The 14,394-nt window shown below is 48.3% G+C and overlaps 1 protein-coding gene across 3 annotated transcripts in view; it reads left to right on the top strand.

The window, feature by feature from the left end:
* The window catches only part of LOC124468790 (kelch-like protein 29), a 132,448-nt gene that overhangs the window by 95,268 nt on the left and 22,786 nt on the right, over positions 1-14,394 (top strand). For all 3 annotated transcript variants that reach the window (XM_047021750.1, XM_047021749.1, XM_047021751.1), the window contains one exon: positions 7,894-8,092. In XM_047021750.1, coding sequence (XP_046877706.1) covers positions 7,894-8,092 — 199 coding nt within the window. The remainder of the gene's footprint in view (positions 1-7,893; positions 8,093-14,394) is intronic.

Genomic DNA, 14,394 nt, shown 5'->3' with positions numbered 1-14,394 from the left:
GATTGATTGGGTCTCAGGGTCGTGACACCAGCAGGGGGCTCTGCCTTGCATATGAAAAGGGGTTATGGATCGGAGATGTTTGGTGGTTTGGCAATTAGGAAGACGAATATTGAACACAGAGGAAATTCACACACTCATTTAGGCGTGTTTAAAAATGAAGGTGAGAAGATTGCCTGGTTCAATTAGTCCAGTCCATCACTTGAGGCATTGCTCATTTCGAAGGGTGACTTCTCATCAAGATCAATGAGGTTGGAAACGGGCGTCTCTGGGGCTATCTTTAGTGCTGCTGTCTACAGTACAGTAGAACTGCAGTCATTTTTCTACTGTATTGGCAGAAGACATCACTTCACCGCAAGGCATTTAGGTAATTGTTTGAATTAACGTTTTGATTAAACCTGCATTAGATCTTTGTGACCCTTCACTCTTTATTGTGGTAAAACTTCACAGAAAAGTTTGCTCTATTTAACCAAAATTGAATTTAAGACTTCTCATTCAGCAAGGGATGTGAGGCCCTAGAGAGAGATATCATTGAGCTGTGTAGAACCATACAATACAGAAAAAGCTGAATGATATCAAAGTGTATGCGTGTATGTGTGTGTGTTTGTAGCTCTATCTGTATGTGTGTGGCTATACTGTATCTGTATGTTGCTGTATATGTGTTGCTGTGTGTATAGCTAAATACGTGTGTGTGTTTGTGCGTGAGTGTATCTGTATCTGTGTGTCCGTATCTGCTTCTCTACTCTTAGCATCAAAGTCCCAGACAGTTGAGCTTAGCAGCAATCTCACAGCATGTTGGAGGGGTGGAGAGGGGAGCACAACAGAAAACAGACAGAAGAGGAATGGACAGAGCTTTTTTTCTACCTTCACTCCAAACAAACATCAAACCTGGAGGAAATGAGAGACACCAATCCATCTGTCTCCTTAGAGGGAATCATATATTCAGGGCTGGATCTCTCAGCCTTGTGCTGTGACATCAGGGGAGTGGAGCCGTGAAGGAGCTCCCGACTGATGGCTAATCTCTGATCCGTGTGTGACCGGAACACTAACCCCAACCCAGGAGGACACACATAAAGAAAGTTAAAATAAATTAAAAAAATAAGGAGAAAGAGTTGGGGAGGAAAGAAACGAGGGAAGAATATACTTTCCAAAATAGAAACTTGAGCCTGAGAAGTTAAATGTATCTGCTCGGTCCACCACAAGCTCATTTTCACCTCGTTCCCCTTCCTGTCCAGTTGACTGGAACAGAAAGTCAGCGGAAATTGTTCCCCCGGAACCTGTGATATTTTTGTATAAAACGTCAGAGCTGATTGACACAGTGCCGACGCTCCCCGCAAAAGAGGAAAGGCTGCTAGCTGTGTGTGTGTGTGTGTGTGTGTGTGTGTGTGGGTGGGTGGGTGTGTGTGTGTGTCTGCATGCATGAGTGTGCAATGTTGTAGGCTGGGGAGCATCTCTGAGGTCTTAGTTTCTGTGTGTACTGGGCTGTCTCTAACATGAGCCAGCGAGAGGGGCCAAGGTCTGATTTCCAGCCTCATTCAGAGCCTTTAATCGTCAATAACAGGCTGTTTCCTTTTCGGTGTTCAAGTGTGCCTCGAGAAGGTGTCTGTCACAGGGTGAGCGCAGAGGGTGGACCCAAACACAAGGACACAAACAGGCAGGATCAATGCAAACAGAAGACTTTACTTCCAAACAGGAACACGGCAGGTATAGTCACTTAGCCACCAATAAAAAACAACAACAAGGTCTGGCTAAAGAAGCAAACATATATACAGGGCAGGGTGATTACAAATGGACAACCTTATGGGGGGTTGAAACCAGAGACAGGAAGTACAGGGAGCCAGGAGAGAGACAAGACCAGGACCGGAGTGTACCGGACCAAACACCCGGGAAACAGACAGAATACGAGGGCAGGGAAAACCAGGGCCTCAACTAAACAACTAAGACTTCTATAATGTATTAATATTACAGCTTTGTCAGCGATTAGAATACAGTATGAGTATTTGTTTTTAATCAAACCCAGTCTTATCTTTGATTCTCGTGTTAGATATGCTTAATATTACCGCACACTGAATGTTTTTATGATTCTTGTATAACTGGAATGTTAAACCAACAAGTTCTTACGGGTTCCTAGAGAGGTAGCAACGATACTAAACTGCTTTCATCTGGTATTAAGGTCAAAGATGAAAAATGTTTTCAACTCTCTGGCCACCACCCAGATTCATCGTTGCATCATTACAGCCTTTCCCTCACCAACTGACGTAAATACAGCAGTGGAATATAGCATGCTGGCAGCTCAGTGAGCTGTTAGGAGGTGCAGAGTGAGAGATCTGTCCTCACATTCACCCACACGGCGCAGTGGGAGACTGGAAGCACACAGGTCCAATTACAACACACACCCACTCTTCCTCCTTATCTAGTTCTCTCTACTTCTCTTTTTCATTTCTTATCTCCCTCTCTCCCTTTCCTTCTCTCTATCTTTTTCTCTGTCTTTCTCTCTGTCTCTCTCTCTCACAACTGCTACATCATATTTCCTTTGGACTCCTAACCAGCTGGATGACTGGGAGGCACAAAGCAGAGTGATTAATTGGTTATTTTGGACGACCCAGACTATAATTACTGCTAAGAAGGATCTTCAATGCTGGATTTACCTGATGTGAAGGTTAGAGTCACAAGTCAAATTAAATCTGTGTTAGTTCAACAAAAGAAACAATCGTTCTGGCATTTAATGTTTCAGAACCAATTTAAAGTTTGCATTAATTTCCTAGACTTTTTGTTAAAGAAATGTCTTCTTTTCGTTTTCCAGGAGTCGTGTTATTCTTGGCGAAAGCACTTAAAAAAAAAAGAAGAAAAAAGGTGAATTTGAGTGCCAATTGAAGGTCTACCTTTTTGAACTAATCCAATATCACCAGAATGAGTCAATGCAACTGAACAGGCAGATAAAGAGACAGATCCTTGATATACAAACCTCTCAACGTTCTTTTAAAATGCATAGATAATGTACAGTTTGGGTGGATTGGAACTCACAGCAACTGTGTGAGAGAGAACCACAGATGTGAGGGAGATGGCGTGTGAGAGAGTGAGTGAGTGAGTGAGTGAGTGTGTGTGTGTGTGTGTGTGTGTGTGTGTGTGAGTGAGTGCAGTCATGCTAATGGTGCAGTCCTTAAACAGCTGCACCCACCAGTGGAGCTTTGAGGGCAGTCGTAGTTCACTGTGTTCTCTCCCTCCACCCATCATATCATTCCATCTGTCCTAGCGCACACACACACACACACACACACAATAGACTGATGAGTGATGAGCACAAGCACACACTCTAGCTAAGCTAAGCTTGCAGACACATCTCTGAGGACCAAGCAGCTGTGGTCTGTCTAGGTGAGCATGTTAGTGTTGAGAGGCTAAGCACGACTGACACAGTGACTCCAGTGAGCGAGCTGTGCATGTTTTAGAACACATGCACCGTCTGGATACACACACACTGACTCGCAAACACACACACACACACACCTGCGTGCTCATAATTTAGGCTTTCACCATATACTCCTTTGTTTGTAAGTCCCAGTCTTTTTTCTTTTTGAAAGTGCTGATGTGTGTGTGTGTGTGTGTGTGTGTGTGTGTGTGTGTGTGTGTGTGTGTGTGTGTGTGTAAGTCACACAGGGCTGTGTTTGAAAAAGCAGTTCCACTTACCAGTCCATTTTTCACACTGAAGCAGGAGAGCGTTTCTATCTGTTCAAAGGATAGCAAATAAATATGAGCGTGCAGGTATCATTTGTATAAAGGCAGCTTGGAGCCCAGAACACACACACACACACACACACACACTGCTGTAGTTCTGTTCTGACAGTAGTGAAATGAGAAATCCTCAGAGCACATTTGTCATGTGTTGGTCCACGCAGCCCCCTGGCTGTCTGACAGATCTGAGAAGCACCCATAGACACATTATCCCTCAGATACAACACAGACCATTCACTTTTTAATGTGTGTGTATGTGTGGGTGGGTGGGTTTGAGTGTGTGTGTGTGTGAATGTTTGTGCGTCCTTGACAGTTTTATGATGCGTCTCTCTTTCGGCATACTCAACAATATTCAGTCTGTGAAAAGTTGCCATTGTTGAGTGGAAGGCTTTGTGTATGTACATGGATTGCATAGTATATTTACATGGGTATAAAAACAGTATATATTTTGTGAGGGGGACAGGGATAGGGAGGGAGAGGGGGGAGGGAGGGAGAGGAGAGAGAGAGAGAGAGAGAGAGAGAGAGAGAGAGAGAGAGAGAGAGAGGGTGGTGGGGGGGAGAGAGAGAGAGGGGGAGAGAGAGAGAGAGAGAGAGAGAGAGAGAGAGGGGGGAGGGAGAGGGAGAGAGAGAGAGAGAGAGAGAGAGAGAGAGAGAGAGAGAGAGAGAGAGAGAGAGAGAGAGAGAGAGAGAGAAAGAGAGAAAGAGAGAAAGAGAGAAGAGAGAGAGAGAGAGAGAGAGAGAGAGAGAGAGAGAGAGAGAGAGAGAGAGAGAGAGAAGAGAGAGAGAGAGAGAGAGAGAGAGAGAGAGAGAGAGAGGGATTCATCTTGTTTAAAACCAGATGAATGGTAAATACGCTTGTGTGAACCCCCTGACTTTCGTTCAGATGGCAGACAGACAAAGATGGGAGGGATGGAGTTAAAGAAGAAGACAAAAAGAGTGAGGAAGAGAAATATAAAGAGAGAGAGAGGCCCATGGGAAATTGGTGAGAATGAATCTGGACTAGTGTGGGAGAGAGGCGTTGTCTTCAGTGTAAGCCTATGCACACACACACATGCACACACACACACGCGCACACAGACACACAATCTAATTCCCTTACTTGATTACCTTATAATACATATTAAGATAAAATACATTTAAACAAAAATAATACACCTAGCAACATGTCCTAGCAACATGAATGTCCTAGATACAATAACGTTGCTCGGTAGCACTGCTCCAAGGTCAGATGTACCGCTCCGTCTCAGAGCCAATCAGCACTTCTCCTCTCCTCCCTCCTTCCCTCCTCCCTCCTTCCCTCCATCTCTGCTCCCTCTACTCCCTGGTCCCCATCTCCTCTCCTCCCTCACCTCCCCTCTCTCCTCCTGTGCTCCCTGTCAGCTGTGCTCCCTGGTGGTCCCCCCCCCCCCCCCGTGCTGCAGGTCTGGACACAGCTTTTTACCGAGAGGAGCTTCGTAAAGGGAACCCTGGAGCTCAGCTAACATGAGCCATGTCTGGACAGCACACAACATGGAGGTCATTATTAGTGTAACCTCAGGAGTGAACCAAACACACAGGGAGAACAGAGATTGCATGTGAAACCAAGCTTTCCACCCCCCTACTCACCGCCAAACTCCTGTGGGACAAGTGTTAGAGAAAGGGATGGATGGGTGGAGGAAGTGTTAGAGGGGGGGGATGGATGGGTGGAGGAATTGAGAAATGATAGGATGAGTTTGGATTAGTCACTAGATTCTCTTGAAAGCATGGATGTGTTGCCTTTAATACTGACAATACAATCCACACAATCTGCACTGTGCTCAACCTCATCTACATACATCTTCGATACACCCTACGTAGGAGGAAGAGTCAGGGATGGAGGTGGACAGAGAGAGAGAGAGAAAGAGAGAGAAAGAGAGAGAAAGACAGAGAGAGAGAGAGAGAGAGAGAGAGAGAGAGAGAGAGAGGTTGAACAGTGGAGGATAAGGGGTCTCTCTCCCTAGGCATCTTTCTTTCTCTCCCTCTATTTTTGCTCTGTTCTTCCTTCTCTTTCCCTCTCTCACACAAGTCAGTGAGTCAGGAGGATCTAAATAATTCAAGCCTCCAATGGTGGCAGGATGCTTTGAAAGTCTCCTCGTTGTGTTTCCTGTACAGAGGTCACAGCTGGCCACTTTAAACCCACCAACACCAAGTATAGGAAGCAAGAATATATACTGTTGTAACAGAGGAAAAGGAAGCACAATCCAGCAATTTTGCCAGGCATATCAAAAGCGATTCGATTTCGTATGAAAATGGATCGATGGATGGTGCTAGAAGATGGCGAAGCTGATCTGGAAGTAGAGGGCAGCTGGAATGACGGTCTTAAGGGTTGTGACCCGGAAACCCGTGGGCACACAGACCTTTGCTTCCACTCTGAATATCCCTGAATTCGACTTTTGTAACAGTCTGTTCCACACACGGTCATCGGACAAATATACACACGGACATTTGATCTTCCCTGCAGCGGCTCATAGAGAAGCACCTGGCCAAAGCTGACCCAGATAACTCATGGGGTCGGAATAGGTCAGCAGGTTGCTGCTATTCCAGGATTGTCTGTATACGTTGATAAATGCTGGGAGTCCAACACAACTTCGACTCAGCTCCTAGAACTTCTGAATGTGTGTAGTCAGTACTTTTGATGGGTCTCAAGTCTCACCGGTAGCAGCCAAATGTGTTGCTCTTTACCAATTCTGGAAAGGGACTGCCAGTGTTTGTTATATTGAGTTGTTGGTATTGAGTTGTTTGTTTGATATACTTTTGGGTAAACAGAAGAATAAACAAACTGCCTCCTTAAGGACTGTCCACACAAAAGAAAATATCAACAGACATCACGCCTCTCCTCACCTCTCCCCTCCTCTCCCCTCCTCTCCTCCTCTCATCTTCTCTCCTCATCCCTCCTCTCCTCCTCTCATCTTCTCTCCTCATCCCTCCTCTCCTCCTCTCATCTTCTCTCCTCATTCCTCTCCTCCTCTCATCTTCTCTCCTCGCCCCTCCTCTTCTTCCCTCCTCTCCTCAGCCCTCCTCTCCTCTTTCCCCCTCCTCTCTGATCCCATCAGCTGAAGTAGTGTCTGCCAGCCTAACAGGATGTAGCAGCCCCGGACCCCAGGTGTGCTGGTCAGAAAGATGCTAAGGCAAAGTGTCAGCTTGTTTATTGGCTCTCAGTGATGCTCCAGCACTGTGTCGGTGTGCTCTGGGAGAGTGGGCTGGACAGAGCGTAGCTCCCAGCCCAGGGTGAAGGGTCAGCCTCTCTCCGATGCAGCCCTGCTCTACTGGGGATGTTTATAGCATTTAGCATTGACAGGGATGAGAGGCCCTGGGGGGTACAGCCCGGAAGGCACACACACACACACACAGGCGTTGTAGCGATGGACATCGGTCACTATGGCAACCGATGTCAGACCAGCACCTGTCTCTTGTGTGGTCACACACACAGACGCCAAATACACCACACTCATTACACACACACACACACACAAGCACCACACACACACACACACAAGCACCCTCCCCCCAACACACACACACAATAAGAGAGAGACACCCACTGATGCTTTACCTCACTGTCTGGTTTCCTGTCAGAACCTCCCAGTTAGCTAGACCAATTTGATTAGGTTTCTTATTTTTCATCAAAGTGCATCAGTGTTTTCCTTTATTTATTTGAAGCCTGTGTGAACTAATCATTTGCACAATATAGATGTATTATGAGACCGAAGAGTTGCATTTCTCCCATGTTCTGTCTAAGACAGACATGAAAGTAGTTGTCGTGTATGTGTGCTGGGGTGTATTTACTGATTTACTATCTCTCTTTTCTTGTTTCCTGCTTATCCAGCTTTGAGCTTTCCAGGAAGTCTCCAGTTGCTGTTGGAACGGATTAAAATCTGCAAACAGTAATTTTAGCAATGTTTTCTCTCTCCTCCTTTTTTACCCTCCTTCAATCCATCTCTTCCTCTCCTCCATCCCTCTATCCTCTCCTCTCCTCCATTCCTATATCCTCGTCCTCTCCTCCATCCCTCTATCCTCTCCTCCATCCCTCTATCCTCTCCTCCATCCCTCTATCCTCTCCTCCATCCCTCTATCCTCTCCTCCATCCCTCTATCCTCTCCTCCATCCCTCTATCCTCCTCCTCTCCTCCCTCCTCCCTCCCTTCTCCAGCATGTGTCAGAGTTGTTGGCGGTGGTCCGTCTCCCCTTCATCCATCCGTCCTACCTGCTGAATGTGGTGGACAGGGAGGAGCTCATCAAGACGTCGGAGGCCTGCCGGGATCTGGTGAACGAGGCCAAGCGTTACCACATGCTGCCGCACGCACGCCAGGAGATGCAGACTCCCCGGACCAGGCCTCGGCTCTCCGCAGGTACACACACACACACACACACACACACTCTCACTCACATACTCACACACACACACACAAGAGCAATGAAGGACTTATCATTTTCTGTGTGGGTAAACAGCTGATGTGGCGTGTTATCTGTCTGGCATGTCAAATGTCTGGTTATAACATTTTATAATCAGATTAAATATATTATATTCTTCCTAGAGGCATGTCAAGCTTAGCAACCGTGTCAAAATCTTACAAGGAACTGTGCTATGTGTGAGCCAAGAACAGTCTGGTGGACTACAGCCAGTCCAAACAGTGTCCCAGGGTTTCTGGGCATCTGAACTCTGTGTGTTTTACAGTAGGCCCACAACATAAACCTCTCCTTCTGCCTACTAAACACCAGCTGGGCCCATTACGGTCATTCCTTTTATTCCAAGCAAGCGGCCAACCATTCACTTTCCATCCATTCGCTCTCAATGGCGTTCTATTTGTTTACATCATTAAATCAGATATTTATGGAAATAAATGTCCTCTGCCGAAAAGGTAAATTGCTTTTGGCCATTAGATTTTCCCTCTGGTCGTCCAATACTGTGGTCTTTCCCCCAGTAAAGAACCGTCTAATTACTGTGTGTGAAACGTTTTACGGACTTAGCACGGGCAAGCGCGCCACCCAGCAGAACTTATTTTCTGCTTGGCGGAATTAAGGTAATTGCTAAACAAACGCTGCTTTATGGCATGGATGCTTTACTGGGCTGTCCTTGTGTTCCAGCCAAGGAGTGCTTGACGGCGAACAAAGAGACAGGGAATGATGGCTGTGGTGGTTTAACGGCTGACGTGTTTAACTGGGGGAGCAGAGTTGTTGGGCTCCCAGGGAGAGATGCAGGTTTTGTTACCTGTGGTTGACATGAAGCCATTACTCATAAAAACCCCACCACTCAATCTGCTTCCATTTGCTTGGGGAGATTTTATTTCTATCAACTTTCTGTTACCCTCCCATCAACAACATGTTTATACTGTATTCATAATGCATGGCCAGACTTTATTCTCCACACACTGTTTAAAACAGTTCAGAAATACACACATTTCTGCATCTTAATTTAATTCATGAAGTCCCAGAACCAGATGGTTTGGAGGAGGGCAGAGTGAAGGAGTTTAACTAAGTTTGTCCCCTCCGGCCATAAACTGATCTGACACTTTAGCTGTGCTGTCTGAATCCTCTGTGTGTTTGTCATTCAAGCTGCTTCACTCTGGGCATGTGGTAGCGGCTGTGTTGCTGGTAAAGTTTGGCCATATGGTGATGTGTCTACCAGGCTGCTCGATGCACAGCGGGGGGGTCAGTCAGGTAGAAGGAGAGGCTGAGAGACATTCCACACCAGGGGAGCTGAGGTCTGGGGTGGCCCCTGGCCCCGGAGCCTCTGTCTGGGGGGGCCACTGGCCCCGAAGCCTCCTTCTGGGGGGGCCACTGGCCTCCGTCTAGGGGGGCCACTGGCCCCGGAGCCTCCGTCTGGGGGAGGCCCTGGACCCGGAGCCTCCGTCTAGGGGGGGGGCCCTGGACCCGGAGCCTCCGTCTGGGGGGGGGCCCCTGGACCCGGAGCCTCCGTCTGGGGGGGGCCCTGGCCCCGGAGCCTCCATCTGGGGGGGCCCTGGCCCCGGAGCCTCCGTCTGGGGGGGCCCTGGCCCCGGAGCCTCCATCTGGGGGGGGGGGCCCTGGACCCGGAGCCTCCGTCTGGGGGGGGGCCCTGGACCCGGAGCCTCCATCTGGGGGACTGGGCTGGGCAGGAGGAGGAGGACAGGAGAGGAGAGGTCAAGTGGAGATGGAAGTAGAAAGGCAGAAAGAGGCTGAGAGGAGCGGGTTACACAGGAGCAAAGGGTAGGGAAGAAGGTAATTGGAGGGAAGGATTTTCTTATTTATTTTTTTATAAGGGAGTTTAATGCACAGAGGGAGATTGCTTCATGACATGTGCTTAACTGTGTGTGTGTGTGTGTGTGCGTGTGTGTGTGTGCATTGTGTGTGTAAATGCACAGACGGGGCACCACCTGAGCTAGGAAGATAAGTCTTTCAAGCGGAAACAGAAAGGGAAACGACGTGATGTCATCCGTGAAACACTTCTTGCTGAGCGCACTCAATCTGTGAGCCTGTATGTGTGTGCGTGTGTGTGTGCGTGTGTATGTGTGTGTGTTTGGGGTGTTAAGCCCGATGGGTTGAGTTCCTCCCAGCTGTCTCTGTCCCCAGTTCAGCAGGCCTCCACATCCCTCATCTCTCTCCTTCTTCACCTCCTGCTCCCTCCTTGCGTGGCCCCTCCACACAGCTCATCTGCATAGCGCTATCCAGTCAACCTCTTCCTAATCCAGTATACTGTACACAGGATATTACAAATATGTATGTTGGATTTCCTGAATGGGAAATCAGGACTAATACAAGGCCCACAGGCCAATGAGAGTGTCTTGAAGTTGGGGCGTGTCTAATACAATCTCAACTAACCCATCAGCCATTGCTTAAAGTATGTGGCAATTAGCTTCTAATTGGCTAATCATAACATTCAGATGTGCATCTGATGGATTGTCATTAGACATCCATAGACAAACACCATTTGTGCCATTCTCGGGAGCGTGGTCACATTAAGCCACGCCCCCTCTGTGTATTCATGAGGCTTTGGCTGTTGGCTGTTTGGCGGTTGGTACCATTCCCTTCCTGTGGGCTTGTCTCTGTGTGTGGTGATTTACTCCTGCTTGATGCTCTGTGTGTGTCTCACTGCTCTGTGTGTGTCTCACTGCTCTGTGTGTGTCTCACTGCTCTGTGTGTGTCAGCGTTGTTTGTTGACATTGATAAAAGTCACGCGTAAAGACAAGCTGTGGTTCGTTTGGTCTGCCTGTTTCTTTTATGGCTGCTTCTCTACAGAGCTAAAACGAAGCAGGAAGTTTTTTTGTCAGATTGCATCAGTTCATCGGGCTGAGATGCATACTTATGAACGCTCTCACACTCGCACCTGAACACAGCACACTCCGCTCTCAGCTCACGCTATCTCGACTCAGCGCTGGCCTGAGGAGAGCGGAACCAGGGTAACTGCCCAAGGAAGCGGAATATCACTCAGACTAATGAGCTGGAACATCTGGGAGAGCTACAAGCCTGGCTCTGTTCACTGTCAAGGAGTTTACACACAGTCAGCCTAGCCTAGCGTAGCCCAATCCAGCCTAGCCTAGCCTAGCTTAGCAGAGTTTAGCCTAGCCCAGTTTAACATAGCCTAGCCTAGCCTAGCTTAGCAAAGTCCAGCCCAGCCCAACAGTTTTGCTGTCTCTGAGGATCCAAAGGTCAGGAGTCACAAGCTGAGCCCCGAAACAAACGACCCCCCCACCCACTGACACACACTGACACACACTGACATACACTGACATACACTGACACACACTGACACACACTGACACACACTGACACACACTGGCACACACTGACATACACTGACATACACTGACACACACTGACATACACTGGCACACACTGACACACACTGACACACACAACACAGAAACAAAAATAGTTGTATTCCTCTCATACTTCACCCCGACCATAACCATGATGAACAGTCCTTGTTTTGAGTGCCTGGCTGTGTCCAGCTTTAGCAGACTATCAAAATGGAGCAGGGCCCTAAAACGTGCCTAAGTCTGTGACTGACATCATGTTCTGATTCACACCTTCAATACCCAGCCACCCCTGGGAGCCAACGCCAGGGTGTAAATGAGAACCAGCCTTGCACCTACAGCCAAGTGCCAGGAAGACAATCAGATGAATTTGGTGCCAGTCTGTCGCCTTCTTTCTATCTGTGAAGTGCACACCTTCATCCAGACAGCCTCCAGAAACCTTGACTCGCTTGTCTCCAACAAGACTGGCGTTTCATGGAATAACTTGATTCATTTGTAATCTCTTTTATTTTCATTCACTTCACCACCATGGTCACTGGCTGGGGACTCGGAGACTAGAAATGTGTGAGAGACCAGTTTGGAAGGCAATTATAGGGTTTGAATCTTGTCTGTGTGTGAGAGTGGGAGAGAAAATCTTGTCTGGGTGTAATTATGCAGGCCAGTAACTCTATGGGGACAAATGTAGCGTGCGATTACTCTGTTTTACGGTCTAAGAGGGAGAAAAGTAGGACCCTGCAGGTTGGACATGTGAATCACCCTGTGTCAACCTCCCCCATGCTAACCCCCTGAGAAAGAGAGAGAGAGAGAGAGAGAGAGAGAGAGAGAGAGAGAGAGAGGGAGAGGGGGAGAGGGGAGAGGGGGAGGGGGAGGGGGAGGGGGAGGGGGAGGGAGAGGGGGAGAGGGAGGGGGAGGGGGAGGGGGAGGGGGAGGGGGAGGGGGAGGGGGAGGGGGAGGGGGGGGGAGGGGGAGGGGGAGGGGGAGGGGGGAGGGGGAGAGGGAGGGACAGAGGGAGGGACAGAGGGAGAGAAGTGTTGTTTTGAGGATGAAGCAGGAGGTAGGTAGGTGTGTCTGGGGCTTATTGGCACAGATCTAGAGCAAACACATCCATCCCAGCTCAGCCCTGGAACATGAATCCAGTCAATCCAGATGATATAACCCATGGGCTGAATATGTGCAGCATCCGCAGTGAATATTAAACCTCAGCCTGACTGACCTTTTGACTACCAGCCGCACTCCATCGCTCAGACGGTGCATGCTGGGGGAAGGAGAAATAGGGCAGATGTGAGAAAAGTCAGTTCCCTTCTTTTAGTTAGACACAGTTTTGAATGCGCACACATGCTTGCAAACACAAATGTACAGAGTAATCTAGAGAACAGCCTCACACACCAATCTGCCTGAACCCAGAACAGTGTTGAATGATGTTCAGGTAACCAGGCAGGAGATGTCAGATGAATATTGCATGAGTCTAAAGCTAAACCAGTTTTAGGTAGGTCAAACGGTCAGAACTGGCAAGAGTGATGTGCGTGTTGAGCAGTGTTCCTCTAAACGGTACCATGGACTGCAGGGCTGTGTGTGCGTGTGTGTGTGTGTGTGTGTGTGGATGTGTGGGTGTGTGTGGGTGCGCGTGTGTGTCAAACAGACAGTCACTTTGCTAATGCCAGGGCCTGATCCCAGCAGGATGCCTCACTTCCTCAAAGCAAATGTCTCACACACACACACATTACACACACACACCCCAGTGACACTACCCAAGGCCCACGGCCCCCTGATCCGCACCCTGTCAAATGAACACCCAGGGAGGGATGAAGGGATGGAGGGAGATGGAGAGAGGACAGAGAGGAGGAATAAGATGTGTAGGAAGAACATGGAGCTTAGCAACAGTGAAAACATGCTGACGTAGGATGGAGGGATGAGAGGGGAGCTGTGAGGAGGAGAGGAGAGGGAGAGATAGGAAAAGAACAAATCAAACCGAGATGCGGAGAGGAATGAAAGAACAGAGGTGAGCCACAGGGTAAAGAGGAGGATGGAGAGATGAAGGGAGAGCAAGAGGTGGAGAGAGGTAGAGGATAGGAGCGAAAGAGAGGGAGAAAGAATAAAGAGGGTCACAGCGGGGGGGCAAGGAGAAGAGAGAGAGAGCGAGCAGAGACAGATAAGAGGACGACACAGAATAGAATGTTTGAACGAAGGAAATGGAAAACTGAACAGAGAAAAAAGTTCCCTTTCTTTCTCCATCTCTCATATGCTCTCTCTCTCTCTCATATGCTCTCTCTCTCTCTCTCTCTCTCTCTCTCTCTCTGTTTCTGTTCCACTTCTCACCTTTTCATTCAAGGTTGTAAGGCATTTACTGGAGGGAACAAAAAGTTGAGTGAGTTTGCAAAACTTAGCCATTAATCTAATCCTAACCATCCATTAAACATGCCTTAACTGCTTCCCTCTGGAGTGGTTTCTACAGGGGCACATCTACCAAGCCTACTAAATCTATGCCCCTTGATCTGGAAGGAGAGGGAAACTGGACAGTGCATATACTACCAGAGTAAGCTGACATTGCTGTCTTTTGACTGGGTTAAAATATAAGACTGGTCAAAGTGAATTTAAAATTTAATATTGTTGCAAATGTATCAAATCAATCTCAAATGTTATTGACACACTGATTCATGTGTGAGTGTGTGTGTGTGTGTGTGTCAGACACCACACTGCATGTGGGTAGCTCCTCCTGGTTGTCATGGTCACGACTCCGCAGGAGAAAAAACTGGCTATCATCTCTCCCTCCTCCTCCTCCTCCTTTGTTTCTCCTCCACCCCCCCCATCCCTCCATCCGCCCCCCCCCCCCCCCCCCCCGCTGCCTTCTCAACCCTGTTTGACAGCCTTCCTGTGTAGTTCTGACCTCCAGTAGAACACACACACACACACACAAGCGT

Source organism: Hypomesus transpacificus, chromosome 6 (assembly GCF_021917145.1).
Source record: "Hypomesus transpacificus isolate Combined female chromosome 6, fHypTra1, whole genome shotgun sequence".
In the NCBI taxonomy this organism is placed as follows: Eukaryota; Metazoa; Chordata; class Actinopteri; order Osmeriformes; family Osmeridae; genus Hypomesus; species Hypomesus transpacificus.
Note: the sequence above shows the minus strand (reverse complement) of the source record. Positions and strands in the feature narration are given on the sequence as shown.